This window comes from Pelophylax lessonae, assembly GCF_965119305.1.
Source record: "Pelophylax lessonae genome assembly, chromosome: 1".
NCBI lineage: Eukaryota > Metazoa > Chordata > Amphibia > Anura > Ranidae > Pelophylax > Pelophylax lessonae.
In genome coordinates, this window is record NC_138768.1 from 607,058,814 (window position 1) to 607,079,008 (window position 20,195).

The 20,195-nt window shown below is 39.9% G+C and overlaps 1 protein-coding gene across 1 annotated transcript in view; it reads right to left on the bottom strand.

Moving 5' to 3' along the window:
* Positions 1-20,195, bottom strand: part of TBCK (TBC1 domain containing kinase) — a 554,412-nt gene that overhangs the window by 392,137 nt on the left and 142,080 nt on the right. The window contains exons 12-16 of the mRNA XM_082256928.1: positions 17,352-17,451; positions 6,106-6,155; positions 5,519-5,645; positions 4,102-4,200; positions 2,494-2,556 (exon numbers count right to left, since the gene is read on the bottom strand). Of these exons, the coding sequence (XP_082113054.1) occupies positions 2,494-2,556; positions 4,102-4,200; positions 5,519-5,645; positions 6,106-6,155; positions 17,352-17,451 (439 nt within the window). The remainder of the gene's footprint in view (positions 1-2,493; positions 2,557-4,101; positions 4,201-5,518; positions 5,646-6,105; positions 6,156-17,351; positions 17,452-20,195) is intronic.

Genomic DNA, 20,195 nt, shown 5'->3' on the forward strand with positions numbered 1-20,195 from the left:
ATCACAGCCCTGGATCTGTAAATCACTCTGCGGATAACACAGTTTATAAGTTTTGGAGAGTGCCGAATGTCACATTACATGCAATCTTTGCACCTTCGTTGTGGTGGGGTCTGAGTATGTCCTCCAGGTTGATGCTGAGAAACAGGGAATTTGAAAAGCTGCAATAGGAGCCCTGACAGCACTGCAGCTAACAAAGAATCATGGCTGAAGACAAAAATACCTTGATAAAAATGAAAATATGTCAAGTTAAATGGGTTAGCTTTTCTCTAAGAAGAAAATATGTCCATACTCCCTGGACATTAGCAAGAAACTAAAGAACGGGAGCGGGATGGATTATACCTGGCTAACTAAAAGCTTTCTTGTTTGCAAGTGTCCAATTCTCCTGTAGGCAGCAGTATACCGCTATTAACTCAGAATTACTTATGCCACCCTTACAGAATGATTAAGAACATATTTCCCAAATAGTTTTGGTGGTCAACACAGATTTCTAGTTTGCACAATCCAGTTCTAAATACCGGGGCCCATTTAGCACCCTTTGAAACTTCCTATGTTGTTCAGGTAAGGCAAGTAGCTCATTATATTGATCATAATGTGGGATATCAACTTCAACCTAGAAACAGTTCCCACAATTCTATTGTAAATAAGAGGTTCCCTCCAGATCAACTTTTAAACAAATTTAAAGTGATTGATTCTGCTGTTGCTATATTACCTAATCAGTCTTAGTGTTGTAATAAGAAATGTTACACTTCCTTTCTCCCCCTTAAAATTGTAGGGCTCTTCTCAAGTATCAAAAAAAAGATGAGATTTCCAGTGTAGTAAACCTAAGAAAATAACGAATGATGAACTATTCCATGTAGCAATCTGTCTCTGTTTGACCTCAGTCTCTTTGGACTTGTACGAGATGCATTTAGGCTAATTTCAGGAACTGTTGAATGCTTTGGGGGAGTGGAGTCTTCTGGGAAATTCTCTTCACATGCTGAATAATGTTACTAGGAAAATGAAATGTAATTTTCCCGGGACTCCCTATGGCCACAGTAATGGCAGTTGACAGGGCATACTTAGTCCTATCACTGGTTTCCTAGTCCACAGAGATACTTCTTAGCTATTTGGGCCAAGTAATTGGATATGATAATAGCAAAAAGTAAAACAAATTGAGGAGAAGCCCACAGAAGGGTTTATCTGGCTAACCTTACTTTAACAAACAAGTCTATTGTGGTGCTTGCCCTTTTATTCTTAAATGCTTAACCACTTGCCGACCGCCGCACGACTATCTACGTCGGCGGTCAGCCCCTCACAGGCAAACTAACGTAGGGCTACGTTGCTTGCTTGTGAGGGTCTAGGGAGCGAGCGCGCGCCCCCCGGGGCGCGCTCCCGCTCCCGCGTGGTCACGGACCCCCCCGCGCGTGTGACCAGCGGACCCGATGTCCGCCGGTCACTCGGCGATCGGCGGGGGAGAGGGAGAATGTCAGGCAGCTTGTGTAAACAAACTGCCTGTCATTCTCTTCGCTGCAAAGACACTGATAAAACGGATCTGGTATGTAGATCCGTTGATCAGTGTCTTTACAGCTAGAGCCACAGCCAATCACAGTAGAAACCACGCCCCTAGGGACACACACAGCCCCTCCCTTCCAAATAAAGTTAACCCCTTCACTACCAGTGTATTTTTACAGTAACAGTGCATATATATAGCACTGATTACTGTAGAAATGTCACTGGTAACCCCAAAAGTGTCAAAAATGTCAGTCAAGGGTCCGATCTGTCCGCCGCAATGTCGCAGTACCGCAAAAAAAATCGCAGATCGCCGCCATTACGCGTTAAAAAAAAAAACAACAAAAATGACAAAAATCTTTCCCTTTGTTAGTAAACGCGATAACTTTTGCGCAAACCAATCAAAATACGCTTTTTGCGATTTTTTTTACCAAACATAGGTAGCATAAAATAAATTGGCCGAAAATTTTTAAAAATTTTGATTTTTACATTTTTTTTGGGGGGAATTTCATATAAAAAAATGTGAAAAATATTGCTATTTTTGCAAAATTGACGCTCTTTTTTTTGTTTATAGCGCGTGATCAAAAAATCGCACAGGTGATCAAATACCACCAAAAGAAAGCTCTGTTTGTGGGAAAAAAAGGACGTCAAATTCGTTTAGGTACAGCGTCGCACGACCGCGCAATTGTGCGTTAAATTCACGCAGTGCCGAATCGCAAAATACCCCCTGGTCGGAATGGGGGTAAAATCTTCCGGGGCTTAAGTGGTTAAAATGGCAGACAGGTTTACTTGAACGGATGTATAGAAGTTTTGGCACCTTAATAAACAGCATATACAGTGTAGATTCTAGGAATCACCAGAAATGATTATCCTGTAGTCTATAATAATACCAAAAACATGGCTTGTATATCAGTAGATGCATACATGTTAAGATATATATGGATTTTCTTATTGCCATTTGATAGGAAGTGTTAGGAGGCTTAGGTTCAAGCTATGAAACGTTACCTGCCGATCTGTAGGTATTGAGGTGTCTTTATCTGTGGCATCATATTTTTCCTGAATAGCACCCTTCAAAAGATACATTTGAAGAAATTATTAAAATATCCCTTTTTTTGGACAGCTGATACATACAGTATATTATAGCGTATGAAATATATCTTTTCATAACTTTTAACATGTAAAAGACTCTTGTTACAAGGGAGTGTTACTAAGGACGCAGTAAAGCATCTTCAATCTAGAGGTGTAAACCAGTGTAGCGCTTAATAAAAAATATATTAAATTACTTTTACCTTGTGTGTGTACACTTATTTCAAAATATTTTGCAATACATCAGTCCAATTACATATTATACCATATACCGTATTGTGTCAAAATGGGAGACCACAATCCCAGTTCTGCCAACAGAATACACCTTATAATAAATATATATATTCATCAGTTTTAATACAAATAGTCCACTTAAACACATTTCTGTCAGAGGAGTTGAAATCAAACTCCCAGTGCTGTGAGGAATAACCAATGCAATTGTCCACATAAATCCAGCTGCATACTTCATTCCAAAATGATGTGCTCCACCAGTGTCACTGCAAATCCACACTAGTGATCGACCGATATCGTTTTTCTAATGCCGATACCGATATTTTGGTCATCGGATATCGGCCGATATTTTCAGACATGTAAAAATATACTATATTTTTTTTTCTAAAGGTACTGTTGTGGAGGGATCTGGGGGTCTAAAAGACCTCAAACCCCTCCTCGGCACTAAAAAGCATTCAAAACGCCAAGTTTGGCTGTTTTGAATGCTGTCAGTTTTTGGATTCGGCGCCGAGAGGTTTTTTTACATGGAGACCGGCACATGCGCACTTGCGGCAGGGATACCGGCTACCACGAGGACACATCTTCATGCTACACCGGGGCTTCTCAGCCGCATCGGTTGTCATTACAAGTCAGCCGACCGTTGGCTATGGACACCGGTACCGGGGTGATGCCTCTAGCTGCAGGCATCACCCAAGAACATGCACTTTCCCTAAATATCGGCAATATCGGTAACCTCAGGGGCCGATTCCGATATATCCAGGAAAGTGCATATCGGCCGCCGATATATCGGTTTTGCCAATAATCGGTTGATCTCTAAGCCACCTCATGAATAAGTGTGGTTCCATAATGTGTAGATTCACCACTCAGCTTCTCACTAGACCTATATTCTCATACAAGTCCAATTGCATTTTATATTATCCACCCAGGTCACTTTATTATCAGGTATCAAACGATCTCTGTAGACTTTCCTATGTAGTGGATCAATACATTGAAGGGTATTTGTGGACAGTTGCACTTTTTATTCCTTACAGCACTGGGAGTTTGGTTTCAACTCCTCTCACAGAAATAGTTTAAGTGGACTATTTGTATTGTGCAGCCGTGAAGCAAGGCATCATGGCCACTATAAGTATACACCCCCACCCATTACCTCTGCAACTAAAGAGGGTAGCGGTTGTGGGTGGGGGTGGTTATAGCACAGGACAACCACAGAGTTTTACAGCCCCTCAATTGCTAGCCTGAGCAAGCCCAAAGAGTCAAAAGCTATATATACCAGTTTCATAATATAAAGATTCTCACCTCTACCCCAAGCAGGGCTGCCCAAGTTAAACCTCTTAAAAGCGGAGGAATGTCAACCCTGGCTTCCTTCCAAACCAGATTTTTCTTATATGGATATGCCTTAAAAAAAAAAAAAGAAAAGAGAAACATTTTGGGGCAAAAAGTGAAACAGTGTGAAATAATAAATTAGAAATGTAACTTTAGATTTGGTAACATGTAATAAATAAAAAATGGATTTACACTTCCCTACACTAGACAAAACAGAAAAAAAAAAGTTAGGTTTTGGCTGTACATGAACTTAGTCCTTAAGTCTAGAAAAATAAAGAAAATAACCTTTTTTGCAGTGGGGCTGTGCCCGCACAACAGTAAAATTAGTTGGTATAGGCTGTAAAGCATCGTGACTGCCGATGGATCTACACCGTGGGAATATTTTTAGATTTTTAGATTTTTTAATAAAGGACTTGTCAAAAACTTGTGTTGTGTTTTTATTTACTCTTAATTAATTAAAATTAATTGCCAGTATTATTTTGTTTACATTTCAGCTGTTAGTGGGGAAGCCCGCTGACAGCTGATGAATCATTGGTTGTTAAAGTGTTACTAAACCCAGGAGCCTGCATTGATAATGTGCAAGTATGCAATGTTTAGGCTTTACTACCACACTAAATGTTAAAAATGGCCCCGTTCGTTCATTTTCAAGTTTTTGACATTGGTTCTTTACCATAATGGACAGTCAGGTGGTGGTATTTGATGCGTTTTTTTTGTTTTTTGCAATATTAACAAAAAAAGAGCACCAAATTAAAATAATCTTTTTAACTTTCTGCTATAAAACATATCCAAAAAAAAAAAAAATCTAATTTCTTCAGCAATTTAGGCCAATATGTATTCTGCTGCATGTTTTTGGTACAAAAAATCCCAATAAGTGTATATTGATTGGCCTCTACAAACTATGGGTGACCGCTGAGTGTGATGTCATTGCGGCTTGCCTATTCACATGGCTGGAGTCTGCGACTGGATGAAGATGGAAGCCCTGTCAGTAGTGACAGCATGCCTCCAACGGGCTTTGACTTAGAGTTAAGTCTTTCATAATGTGCAAGTATGCAATGCATACTAGCATTAACTTGCAGGACGGGAGCTTTTTATTTTCTTAGGTTTTACTACCGCACTAAATGTTAAAAATGGCCCTGTTCCTTTATCTCCAAGATTTTGACGTTGGTTCTTTACTGTAATGGGCAGTCAGGAGGAGTTGGGAGAGGTGGAGCCAAACTCAACATTTGTATAAGGCTTTAGATGCTTACACCTCAATCTACTGATTGTTTTGACAAGCCTATACAATTTTTTCATCATCTCCTCAGTTTGAAGTGCTCTGCTTTGTGACAGGTTAGTACACAGCTGTACGCAGAAAAATGCAAAAATGAATATAATACTGGGAAGTGCTTACCTTAAGAAGCCTGTCAAATAAGACGATCCTGTTGAGCTGATACTCTGTATCCCTCTCCCTAATGATGAGTGGAAGCGTGGAGGTAGAGAGCTCAGTATTACTACCAGAGTGAGGGATGTTTGATTGGCTGCAAAGTGATTAGAGAGACAAGAACAAATTACAAGCTAGTTACATAAGTACGTATCCCATCTGGCACTGACATGCTGTGCCTCGCTGCAGCGTAATGCCAATAACGGTCCTAACCTATCCTTGTCTGAATCATCTCACTCTCCAGGGCGCCGTTTATAAATAAAGATGATCAGTGTGACATTAACATGTCACTGCACTTTTTTTTTTTTTTACTCAGCAGTTCATTCATATTCACTACTTTCAGGTCACTCAAAATGAGCACCATATGTATCAAGTGGCATAAACGTATTAGTAATTTGATGTGTTCTCTCCCTGTGGGACTGATGCAAAGGTAAAAAAACATTGAAATGAGCATATGTTCATGGTGAACTCCTGTCACTGCTATTTTTACACACCTGATTTAAAAGGGCTCTAACAGTTACCGCATTAAAGAAAAAATAAAACAATGTCATACTCACTCTTCTCCCAGTAAGGGATAAAACGCTTCCCCAGGCACATCTTTTAATCTCTGAAGGATTGAAAAAAAAAAAAATACAGATCGCTAAAGCACAAACATCTGCATTTTAGAAAACAACACATAAAGGAACCACATGTGCCAGTTTCCACATTCATAAGATGTGTGGATAACATATGACAGCAACCTAGTATTATTTGTACGGGTAACAAAGATCAAAGAACCAACAGAGGCTATACTGAAAGAAATGCAAACGTGGGCATCATTTTTTTTTATTAACCACATTAATACTGGGTACTTTCACCCTCTTCCTGCCCAGGACAATTTTCAGCTTTCAGTGCTCTCACACTTTAAATGACAATTGCACAACACTGTACCCAAATTAAATTGTTATTTTTTCACACAAAGAGCTCCTTTTTGTGGTATTTATTCACCACTGACTTTTTAATTTTTTTACTAAATTATCGAAAAAATACTGTAACACTTTAAAAAAAAAACCTGCATTTTTCTTTGCTTCTGTCATAAAATTTTGCAAATAAATAATCTTTCTTCAAAATGTAAGCCAAACTGTATTCTGCTACATTTCTTTGGTGAAAATAGCCCAAATGAGTGTATATTATTTAGTCTGTAGGAAGCATACAGTAGTGTAGTTCCACAATTTATGATATATACATCTGATCTATGCCTATCTAATTTCTTGAGGCACGAAAATGCCAGAACAGTACATATATCCCCCAAATGACCCCTTTTTGGAAAGTAAACTGTATTTAGTAATGGCGAGTTTTTTTTTTGAAGTTGTAACTTTTTGTCAAAAACCTTTCGAAAAGAAGAAAATTAAAGAAAAAAAAATTTTTTTGTCTTAACCACTTGACCTCCGGAACATTCATCCCCCTTCCTGACCAGGTAATTTTTTGCAAAACAGCACTGCGTTACTTTAACTGACAGTTGGCGGTCATGCAATGCTGTACCCAAACAAATTTTGTGTTCTTTTTTCCCCCTAAATAGAGCTTTCTGTTGGTGGTATTTTTTTTTTGTATTCTCTATTTGGATTTTCATAAACAAAAATTCATGTTTAATCATCCTTGTACAAAAAAAATCCCCAAACTCCCTCTCTCCCCACCCCCCTCCCTCCTCTTCAATCCTAGAATGTACTCAATTCTTTTAAACCAATCCCTCAGCGTAGGACTCTCAGGGTCTAACCATTTTTTTGGGATTGTCCCTTTTGTTGTATTTATCAAATATGGTACTATTGTATTCTTATGTTGTTTTATTGAGCCATTTGTGTTGCGGATTAGACAAAGAAAGACACGGGTAATCAGCCATATCCGTTTCCGCAATCTCCCCTATATATTGCCATACCTTCTGCCAATAATCTCTTATTTTTGGACATTCCAACCAAATATGTGTCATAGTACCCTTACACACCTCCAACATAGTATAGACTGCTCCGGATGATGTTTCTGAACTTTAACTGGGGTTATATACCACCTGGCCAGATATTTGTAGTTAATTTCTATTGTATTTTTATCTCTGGCCAGGCCGTATACGGCTTTCAGGACTTTGTCCAATTGTTGCTCTTTCAGGCATTTTTCCAGTTCCTCTTCCCATCTTAGAATGAATGGCGGTATTCCCAGCTCCGCACTCTCCGTAAGAATTTTTTAACCTCCCTGGCGGTATGATTCTTTTGGATTTTAGGTGCTGAAAGCGGTACCATTATTTTGCATGTAATTCTTGTGAATGAGCAGCCCAAACCAACTGTATACATTTATTATATATATATATATATATATATACTGTATATATAGAATATATTTATACACATATTATATATATATATATATATATATACACATAAAAAGTACAGTAAAACTGCAGGAAAGGGCACTGGGGGGACAAACTAATATGATTTTTTATTATTTTGCATTGTATCAGTGTGTTTGGTGTGTTTTTACATTTGAATTTGCCGCCGGTTCCACCCCCCTGCGAACGTTACGTCGCAGGAGACAGAAGCCGGGGCACGGAGACGATCGGGAGGAAGATCCGCCGTGAGACACCGCCGGGACACATCGCTGGATCCCGGTGACAAGGTAAGTAACCCTGCTTTCAGGATCCAGCGATGCTTCTGGCGGTACCCCGAGTGTGGCTCGGGGTTACCGCTTTTGGCTCTGAAATTTAACCCCGAGCCACGCTTGGGAATACCGCTAAGAAGGTTAAATCAGAGAGATATTATGTTTCGCCAACGTCTGGGAATTACACAGTCGTTCAAAAGGAGAATAATCCTCCTCCGACCTAATACGTTGGGGTAGTGACGTCACAAAATGTCTTAGCTGCAAATGCAGTATTTCATTCAATATCATTAGGTCCCTCTTGTGTCTTAGTTCCTGAAATGGACATATTTTCCCTTTTTTCACTAGAACTTTTATCTGTGCATTTTTATCCTTAATCCATTCCCCGAATTATGTCTCATTACCAGGTAAAAAAAAATGTTGTCCCTGTGAGTGCAATTAACGGTGAATTATATTCACATTTTGTTTGTTCATAATTTGCATCCCAAACCCTAAACACGAAAGGGGTTTGCTCGTGACAGGTGATCCAAAAGCATGTGCCACATCCCTAAATATAGATACAAGAGAGAATTCCCCTATGTATGGGATTTTTTGGGCACATAAATAGACTGATTCAAAGATCTATGCAAAAAATTATATAGTTTATTAAAGTGACAAACATAAGAGCATGAATGGTAAAAACATAACATGCAATATGTATGCGTCAAGAATATAACCGTAACCGTGAGATGGTAAGAACTACAGCCCAATATATTTCGGAAAGTCAATTTCCTTCTTCAGGGACGGTTCAAACTGGAAATGTTCTAATAACAGAAACAACAATACAATTAGGCCTATTATATAAAATTGAAAGTGTTCATCATATGAAGTATGACTATTATATTCTGGGCCTAGTATCATACAAATACATATATTGTTATATGTTTTCTTCAAAAAGTTGGAGAGAAAACAACACTTACATGGTTAATCTTGTCATACATGTAGAGCCTGTAGGGTAGCTAAAAATAGAGCTGATTCACCGCATATGTGGATCCACTGCCACTGATATCCAAATGTCCCATAACTTAGGGGAGACCAATATATCTGATTGTATTGTGGGGTGATTAACCACTTGCCTACTGTGCACTTAAACACCCTTCCCATCCAGGCCAATTTTCAGCTTTCAGCGCAGTCATACTTTGAATGACAATTGCGCGGTCATGCTACACTGTACCCATATGAAATTTTTATCATTTTTTTTCACACAAACAGAGCTTTCTTTTGGTGGTATGTAATCACCTCTGGGTTTTTTATTTTTTACAAAAAAAAAGAAAAAAAGACAGAAAATTTTGAAAAAAAAAAAGTTTTTCTTATTTTCTGCGAGTAAATTTTGAAAATAAATTTTTCTCCCTCACTGATGTGAGCTGATGAGGCTGCACTGATGGGCACTGATAGGCTGCACTGATGAGGTGGCACTTATGGGCACTGATGAGGTGGCACTTATGGGCACTGATGAGGAGGTACTAATATGCCGCACTGATGAGCACTGATAGGCGGCACTGATAGGCGGCACTGATAGGCGGCACTGCTGGGCACTGATAGGCGGCACTGCTGGGCACTGAGAGGTGGCACTGCTGGGCACTGAGAGGCGGCACTGACGGGCGGCACTGATGGGCACTGATAGGCGGCACTGATGGGCACTGGCGGATGGCACTGATGGACACTGACGGGTGGCACTGATGAGCACTGATGGGCGGCACCATCAGTGCCCATAGTGCTGCCAGTCAGTGCTCATCAGTGCCTAGATGAGCAGGCACTGATGGGCACTGACTGGCAGCACTATGGGCACTGATTGTGGGCACTGATGGCGGGCACTGTGGGCACTGATGGGGGGGCAATGTGTGTGGTTTTTTTACATTTTGTAATCAGGGCACTGGTGATCAGTGCCCTGATTACATTTGTCTGTGTCCCCAGCGGCTGTCGGCTCCCCCTCTTTCCTCACACTGCAGTGTCTGTGTGAGAAAGGAGCGCCGGCGATGAGAGATGATCTCATATGTTTACATATGAGATCATCTCTCATTGGACGGCTTGATCACGTGGTGAATGGCCGCTGTGATTGGCCATTCACCACGATCTGTGACACAGATTCTCCCCGATGCGCGCTCGCGGGAGCGCGCGGGGGGGCGTGTCACTGGAGGCCTCCCGAAAATTCAAGTCCGCGCTGCAGCCGTATATAGGCTGTAGCGTGGATGGGAGGGGGTTAAACTGGAAACCCCCCCGTTTCCAAAATCCCTGTGGTCACCTGAAGTCCCAAGGGGTGGCTGCAGCACCAAGGACCTGACAATGGAGGCCAGCTATAAGGAAAAAAGTCATAAAAACAAAGTGTCTTAATTCGTTTCTTGGGCTTAGTATAAGACTCCAAAGGTACCAAAATAGACACCTGGATCATTAAGATATTTTCCAGAGTGTCATGCATAAGGGTATTAGAATTCCAGTTACCTGTATATTATGAGACCCACAGAATCCACATATGGGGATCGACCAGCGCGATTTCACAAGTGTGGACATTTACAGGGGATGTGGGGGTTTTTAATGTTACCTTAATTGGCACAATTGCCATCAGCTGGTGCCCAGCCTGCGGGGCTTCCTGGATCACGAACGCCAGGACAGCCTCGCCATAGTGCGCATGACAGAACGTCCTGACGCTAGGCGGAACCGGAAGTGGCGCTCGCGTTCCACCGGCACGGGTCACGTAACCGGAAGCGGAGAGCCGCATCCGGTTCACGATCGGCCAGACCCGCCCATGTCTGCAGAGGACTGCAATGGGCAGGGCCGGCCAGAGACAGCACACGCCGAACGGCGATCTGTCTCCCCGTGCCGGGGTGGCCATAAAGGGAAAAAGAAAATGCATGGGGGGGCCATAATGATTAATACCCTGGTATCGGTCGCCCAAATTTTGGGTAAATTGAAAGTTTTAATGTATATATTCTATTCCCAAATCTAGATTAACCATGTAAGTGTTGTTTTCTCTCCAACTTTTTGAAGAAAACATATAACAATATATGTATTTGTATGATACTAGGCCCAGAATAGAATAGTCATACTTCGTATGATGAACACTTTCAATTTTATATAATAGGCCTAATTGTATTGTTGTTTCTGTTATTAGAACATTTCCAGTTTTAACCGTCCCTGAAGAAAGAAATTGGCTTTCCGAAATATATTGGGCTGTAGTTCTTACCATCTCACGGTTACGGTTATATTCTTGACGCATACATATTGCCTGTTATGTTTTTACCATTCATGCTCTTATGTTTGTCACTTTAATAAACAATATAATTTTTTGCATAGATCTTTGAATCAGTCTATTTATGTGCCCAAAAAATCCCATACATAGGGGAATTCTCTCTTGTATTTAAACCCTAAACACATTCTTAGTCAATTCATGTGTATTTACATCTAACATTCTATATTGTCGTGGAACCCTGTTTTACCTAGTGTATTTTCTAGTGTTACCTGTCTTTTATAACATTTTTTCTTTGTTCACTCAACCATCCGTGCCAATACAGCAGCTTTATATTACCTTTTCGAACCTGGTGCAGCTAATCCCCCACATGCTTTATACCTAGTCAATACTGAGAGCCATATTCTTGGTTTATTATTCTGCCATATAAACCTTGATATTATTGTTTCCAATATCTTAAAATAACTTTGGTTTACAAATACTGTTAACATTTTGAATTTATAAAGATTTTTTGGCAAGATCACCATTTTAATCATATTTATCCGTCCTACCCAGGAGATTGGCCTTGGTGTCATCTTTCTAATTTCCATTTTCATCTAGTTGAGTAGTGGGACATAGTTTACTTGGTATAAGTTCTTTAAATGATGGTGATAATTTTATCCCGCGATAGTTTAAATAGGTTTTCCCCCAGGTAAATCGAAATTCTTTTTGTAGGCTTGTTTGTCCTTTTTATTCATGTTTATTTTCTGGATTTCAGACTTTACAGCGTTAATTGTAAAGTATGAGAGTTCTCCATATCTTTTTATTTCCTTTATTAGATTTGGCAGTGTTATTCTGCGGTCCGATATATAAAACAGAACGTCATCGGTGTATGCTGCTATTTTGTGTTCCTCTCTTCCGATCCTCACCCCCTTATTTCTTTGTTGTTTCATAAAGTTGCCAGTAATGGCTCTAAAGACAGCACAAATGGGAGGGGTGAGAGCGGACATCCCTGTCTTGTTGCAATGTACATTTCGAACCATGGAGACAGACTCCCATTTACTTTTACTGCGGCCGTTGGGTGTTTATATAGGGTTTTATTCCATTCCATTCCATTCCCATTGCCTCTATCGTGCTCATCATAAATCGCCAGTCTATCCTGTCAAATGCCTTTTTGGTGTCTGGGGACTTTTCTTTTTCAGATTTTTTTACGTTAGAAGCAGTGTTCTTATCCCTTTATCTTTACCTTCTCTCCCCGGGAGAAAACTGGATTGATCTGCATGGACCCATTCAGGCATCAACTCTTTTAGTCTTGTAGCCAAGACCTTCGCGTATAATTTAGTGTCTGTATTTACCATTGCTATAGGTCTGTAACTCGAGCACAAGGTGGTGTCTTTCCCCTCTTTAGGTTTAACAGTGACATGGGCCTGCAGTGATTCCCTCGTCATCTCTCTTCCTTCCCCCAGCCCGATTATATATTTACTTTTTGGTATTTTACTTTTTGTTTGGGTACTAACTGCTCTTTAAATTTATAGTAAGAGATCGTAAACCCACCTGGTCCTGGACTCTCCCCCTACTGCTGTAATTTTTAGTTCTAATATCATTTCTTCTTGAGTTATTGGTTCCGCCAAAGCTTGCAGTTTATCTGCAGAAATTTTGGGGAGATTTCCCTCCTTGAGGTAATCTTGAATATTTACCATTCTTTTTAATTTAGCCTCTTGTGACCCTTTCAGCCATACCGAATACAAGAAGCTGTAATAACTATGAAAAACTTTCTGGAGTCTAGTATACCATCTCCCCTTTATGATTTTTAATTTTTCCTATAAAATTTACCACTTTCCTTTTTTTTTTTTACTATTCTTGCTAAATGTTTCCCGGGTTTATTCCCCCATAGGTATCTGTCTTTGGCTACTATATTATAAACTTGTCTTGTTTCCTGATCCATTAGCTCTTTTAATTTATCCCTTTTTAATAATATTCCACTGTGTATTTCTGAGTCTGCTGTTCTCTTATATTGTTGTTCTAGCTCATATATCGCCATTATTATTGCCCTCATATGGTTTGTCCTTTCCTTCTTTTTTTTTTTAATTCCAATAGAGATCAAAATGCCTCTAATATAGGCCTTATGTGCTTCCCAGATGGTAGCTTCCGACATTCCTGCGGTATCATTTAACAGAAACTATTGCAGTTCATTTTTTATTTTGCCTTCCACTGCTTTATCTTGTAACAGTTCCTCATTTAACTTCCAGTTGCATATTTTATTCTGGGTTTCGGCTATCCTCATCTTCATTATTACTGGGGCATGATCTAATAAAGTTATTTCTATAGATGTCTGTACCCAGCCACCTATAGTCTACCATTATGTAATCCAGTTTAGTGTATGTCCCATGCACTGGGGAATAAAATGTGTAATCTTTCTTTGGGTGCTGAATCCTCCATATAGCGACTAGCTGACACAGGTACAGTTTCTTCTCTATAAATCTAAGCTGTCGGCTTTCATTCCCTAGTGCATGTGACTTATTGTCCACTTACTGTTCACCCTTGGTTCCATACAGAATCTCAAATCTCCTGCCAAGATTAATTTGCCTTTTTTTAAATCCTCCAACTTCCACAGAACCCTCTTCAGGAACGCCATCGGATTTTTATTTGGGCTATAGATGTTAACTAAAATACACTCTGTTCCCTGCAGCATTCCCTTCAAAAATATAAACCCTCCCTGGGGATCTACCATCCTTTCTTATAGGGAGAACTTTACATCTATCGCAAACCCCTTTAGATCTCTTAGTTGTAGAATCTCTGTATCATGTCTGGTGATGTTTTAAATACAATTACATTTTCATATTGTGCGATATATGTGTCTCCTGTAGGAAAACTACCCCTGCGGAATATTGTTTGATTTATTTTAGAACCTTATGTCTCTTTACTGGAGTTTAGCCCTCGTACATTATAGGTTAAAAAGTTTATTGTTGTCATATTTTCTTTCTTTCTTTCCATAGCGGGCCCAGAGATTGGGATAAATCCATAACTTAAAGAAAATTAGGTTAGACTGGATAGAAAGAGAAGTGACCAGATTTAGGGAGATTTCTAAACTTTGGGGTCTATTCTTCCCCTTACCCTCCTTCCCTCCCACACATGTCCTCTCCTGTTTTATTTATTTTAGTAAAGGCAGCGAACAGTGACTTATAGCAGGACTACGATATAGCGGCAGACATTCTGACAAAAATTGACACTTTTTGGGGACCAGTGCCACTAATACAGTGATCAGTGCTAAAAAAATATGCACTATCACTGTACTAATGACACTAGTTGGGAAGGGGTTAACATCAGGGGCGATCAAACGGTTAACTGTGTGCCTAGCTTGTGTTTTTGCACAGTGCGGGAGGTGCTTTTACTAGGGGAAGGCATAGATCCATGTCCCTGCTTTGCAGAGACACAGGATCCAAGTCTTCCCTCCTGTCAGAACGGCAATCTTCCTTGTTTACATTTTGTGTGTCTGCAGGATGATTGGTGGGTTTCCGGGGGACATAGAGTCCACAGAACTCAAGTTGACAGGCACACCTACTACCCGGAAGAGCCGGATCAAACTGCTATAGGTCGGATAGCAAGTGGTTAACATACTGTCACCAGTGCAGTACAGCAAAATCATATAACTGGTGTGGCAGTGATCGAGGACACTGATCTGTCATTTTTTTTTTCTTTTTCATTACATTTTCTTTTTTTTACGTTTTTTTTTTTTTTTTTTATACACTGTGACCAGAGCAATACAATGTCATTATACATAGTAATATTGTACAACTGGGTACTTTGGGAAAGTGATCAGGAAATGTCTTTTTTTTACACATTATGATTGTTTATACCAGTGAATTTAATCGTTATAAGCAAATTAATTTTTACTGACTGATACGGATTCATTCAGTGTGAATTGTTGTGATTAGCTGTATTTGGCCACAGCTAATCACATGGTTCAGATGGGCTGTGATTGGCCCTGTCAGTACCATGTGATCACTGTAACTACTCACAGCTAGCAACACAATTGTACACAATGAATGGCATGAATCAAAGCCATTCAGTGTTTACAATTGACAAGTGATCCACTGTAATTGTTCACAGCGATCACATGGTACCAGCAGTCGTCCGGAACTTTGATCTGTCATCGACTGTGTCCAGTGAACACAGCCGGAGACAGATTGTGCAGCAGCGGTACCCGTGGGGCGCACGCAATGCGCGGTCCGGGGAGGATGCCAAGTGACATCCACCTGGAATGATGAATGTCCCACGTGGCCGTCATTTGACTAAAGGTCATTAAAATTTTACATGTGGGTGGAGTAAGTCTTCCTCTACAGTAACTCCCCCCTCTTCTTTTTTTAATTGCAGGTAAATAATGGATTCCTAGCCGAAACGTACCATTGTTAAGTTCTTGACGAAGGACAGATGCAGGCTGTTCGACACCTAGAGAAGGCTCTGTAGAATCTTTACAGGGGCAACACCATTAACAAGAGCAACGTCTGGTCATTAGTGACTTTTGTCAATAGTGTAATCTCCATAAACATTTTGTAGCCTTCTGCATATGCTGGACAGCCTGCTTCCCTCCTTCATCAAAAACTCAATGACAGCACGTTGTTTTTGCTTGGAATCCAGTTATTTACTTACAGTGAAAAAGAAGCGTTATATAGAGGAAGTGTTACTCCATTAACATGTAAAATTTGAACAATCTATGTAATTTAATAAAAAAGTTATCTCACTTTTGCATTATTTTCAGTACAACCCTTGTATTTCCTTTCCTGCTAAATCCCTAACTCTGCTGGGAGCCTTTCATTTATATGAATACTTGCTTTCCAGTGTTTAATATTAAAGTGGAACTAAAGGCCTTTATTTAATGGTTTCCTACAACAGTTACATTCAAAGCACGCTGTGAAGAATAACCGTCTTAGTTGCCTGTGCTCTCAACGGAGTGTCAAGCCATCAAATGGTTGCTGTCACAACTGATGAGATGTGTAGCACCATGGCAACTGCAGATCAAACAGAGGCTAAGATGGCAGCTTCCTTGGCTATAAAGGATAGAATAGGATAGTTCTGCTTTAAGAAAATAGAGCATGGAGAGAGTGAAAATTCAGCAATACAAGACAACTATAGTCTAGCAGACATATCTTGCAAGTTTCACTATAAAAAGAGCTAGCAGTACAAGCTTAGACAGTAGTACAACAATATAAGGGGAGGCAGTGATGTTAGCACTGTCAGATGACAGTCCCATGAAAAAGCAGAGGTGCTGGCCTGAAAACAGAATACAAATAACATTATAACGCAGCTCTAAATCACTTCTACAACATACAGAAAAATGTGATACGTCCATTTAAAAAACTGCTAATAGGTTTTTGCAATCAGCCTACGAAGCATTAAAATGGCCAACCAAAGAAGTGTATCTAAACCCTAGAAGAAAATAGTAATGCATTAACGCTTCTCAGTCTCTATATGTAGTGGCTAAGTTGGTTTCCTTTTTTCAAGCGTATTTTTCCTTTATATTCACCTGAAGATCCAACCAGCAACACAATTCCTGTCTTGGTGTGACAATGCTTACTCACTGTACTGTATCAATGGAGAAGAGCACTGTCACCTTAGGCCAGGACTATAGAATAACTAACCCTCTCCTCTTCTCCACATTATAGAACAGAGGTATTCTGTAATTCACAGAGGTAAACTAGGAAAGGCAGTTAAGGCAGCTTAAGGATTCAATGTAGCAAACACAGAGTGCACAGCTAGTAATAAGCTCAGTCGATTTTTGCCAGGATCAACAGGTTTTTCTTTTTGCACGTATATAACAGATATAACAAAATGTTTTCAGTGGAATTTTTAACTGAACAAAGAAAGTAAAAAAATAGATATTTTTTAGTGTGTACATTTACATGAACTATTCTTTGATTAGACATGTGGAGAGATGTCAAAGTCTAATGCTTATTTTAGAAAACAATAGGCTTCTGTTCTTACGTTTCGTAGTTGGCACAATGATAAAGTAACAGTTGTGTCATCTAGCAGGGAACTTCTGTCTCTACCTTGACCAAAACTTTCTCCATCTTCTAATAGGAGGCTAGAATAAAAATAAAGAAGAAAATAATTAAGAAAAATAAAACAATGTCTACAGCCAAATAGTATGCACGCAGGGTTCAGCACTAACATTCTGAAGACCAGAAGGTTGTGGGAAATTTTTTTAGCAAAAAATACCCCTAGAATAGTCAGGGCTAGTGCATTTAAACAACGATATCCTCTAAACTGTTCCCTGTTTAGTTTAAATGTAGCATGAATTACTTACCTTGTGAAGTTCTTGTCCAGCGCTGCCATCTGCGGTGTGGGCAGCTGAAGCCGCAGTGTTCCTCTTCCTGGATTTTGTGAGTCCCAGAATGCTATACCTCATCACTTCTGGGGCAGGCGCGTCATCCCACAGCTGGTTCCGCGTCATTGCGCATGCCCAGAAGCTGTTCTCCATACATCAGCAGAGAATGACGCGCCTGCACTGGAAGTGACGAGGGACACAAGTGCAGGCGCATTGACTCCTGGGATTGATGACACTCATCTCCCAGGAGTCAATGCAAAGCAGGAAATGACGTCGGCGGCCGCGGCCGCATAAGTAGGAAGTGCAGTGATTGTTCATTAAAAATAAGGTAAGTGAACCAAAAAAAAATTATCCAATTCGTTTTTAAACTGTAATAATGTTATGAATGGTGTGAAGTTTAAAATGTGGCCGGAACTCCACTTTAAAGTGTTACTAAACCCAGGACTCTGCACTCACTAAATCTTGTCTCCTACAGTACATAGAACATGGAAATCCAATTATTTTAGTAAATATAAACTGCTAAATACCTTTGCTCATCAGCAGTATATAGCAGTCTTGTGACTTGTATTGGTGTCTGGTTAAAGCTTGTAGGAGGAATTTTAATTTTCCTCTGACTGTCCTATGAGGCTGCTAGATCCCTGATACTCTGTCTGGACAGTGCTGATTGGCACTGTGCTGATCACTTGCAGCCTTCCAAGAAAAAAAAAACTCTCTAGCAAAACACACCAAACTGAGAATGTGCAGAGTGCCCCCCAAGGCTCAGTACTCCTGAGAGATGGATTAGGGACAGTGGAAGAAGGGGAAGATCAAAGAAGACAGGATCAAACAGCCTTTTTACACAATGCGGAGAATTAACCCCTTAAGTTATACAGTGAGTATAACCAGCATGCTTTACTTAATATGATTTTACTGTTGTGGGTTTAGGAACACTTTAAACCTGGTTCTGGAACCATCCATATGGGTAATGTTTTTTTTTCCATTAACAGGAATGAATTTAAAGGACAGGTATTGAAAAAATATTGTAATCTTATATGAAGGAAAACATGCTTTAAACATTCCATTATAACACAGCTAGACAAGCTTAATTTTTCCCAGGACTATATCCGTAGAATAACACATTGGCACAAAGGCTTTTTCTTCTGTGTATCTCTCTTGCAACAAAAGCATCTTTTCTGCCTTCTAGCAATGTTTCTTCTGAATGTACATGCTCAGTGATAATTCTTAGCATGCCCTTGTGCCAAGATGAGTCCCATGAATGATGTCCCGTGCACACATGTGGGAATGATTTCATCTCGGGCCAGCTAATCAAGATGCCCAAAGATGTCAAATCCTGAAGAAAACCAGACTGAAGTATCAGTGTATGAGCCCCTGCTAGCGTTATAGTTTTTCTCAACCCCTGTTACTGTCAGTTTTGATAGACTACGTGGTCTGCAGATAATAAGGGAAATAAATACACACACAAAAAAGCTTGTGAAATATGAAAAATGACATCTCATATAATGAACGCCATCATTACAAGTACTAACCCAATACAGTTAGAATCAGGGCCAGGACAAAAGGGGTGGGCAGGAGGGATGACTGCCCTGGGCGCAATGGTTTATTGCAGGGATAGGGGCACCCTGACCCTAAGGGAAGGGAGGGGGGCGCAGTTTGGCATTTTTGCCTGGGCGCTGGGTGACCTTGTCACGCCACTGTTTAGAATATCATTTTTTTTGTGTGTGAAGGGCCTTTACAGTGTACCTGACGTCTAGTACAGAACAATATGCTAATTTTTTTGGCAAAGGTGATGTTAACTTGCATGAATTTTAGTCTCCTGCATAAGTTAAGCCTCACCAATTTAGAAAAGCCTCACCCAGGGTGTATATGGCTACTTACAGGGACATTCTGAATTGCTCAATTACTGCGGTGCATGCAGCACTACTTTTCCAAGCTAATCTGCTAGTTCTACCATGGCAAGAGGAAAATAACACGGTAGCAAACAGGATTAGCAAATTTTAAATGGTCTAGAACATGGGTGTCCAACCTGCGGCCCAAGATAGAAAATCGTAAACTTACTTCAAAATATTGATCTTTTTGAGGATTTTTTTTGTAAAATTGCATTTACACTTTTTTTGAAAGTGTCTCTTTACTGGACTTTTATAAGTTGTATCTTCCCAAAGGAAAATACTCTACTTTTCATTATAACGCCTTATTCGTGTCATCAGTTTTCAGCAGCACCTATATTTGTGAGCAACTATTTTTAAGGATGAAGCACACAAAGGGCAAAATTGGAACCAAAATATCTGATGAGCACCTTGAGAATTTATTGAAAATTGCTACTCCATCCATTGAATCAGATATTGATCTGTTAGTTTATCCAAAACCGTGTTAAATATCGCACTTGTTTTATGTTGTACTCTTTTACTTTATAATAAAAAATATTACAAAAACGTAACGTTTTATTACTCTGATAGGTACATTATCTATATCAGTGATCGTTAACTTGTAATCTGCCCAGATTT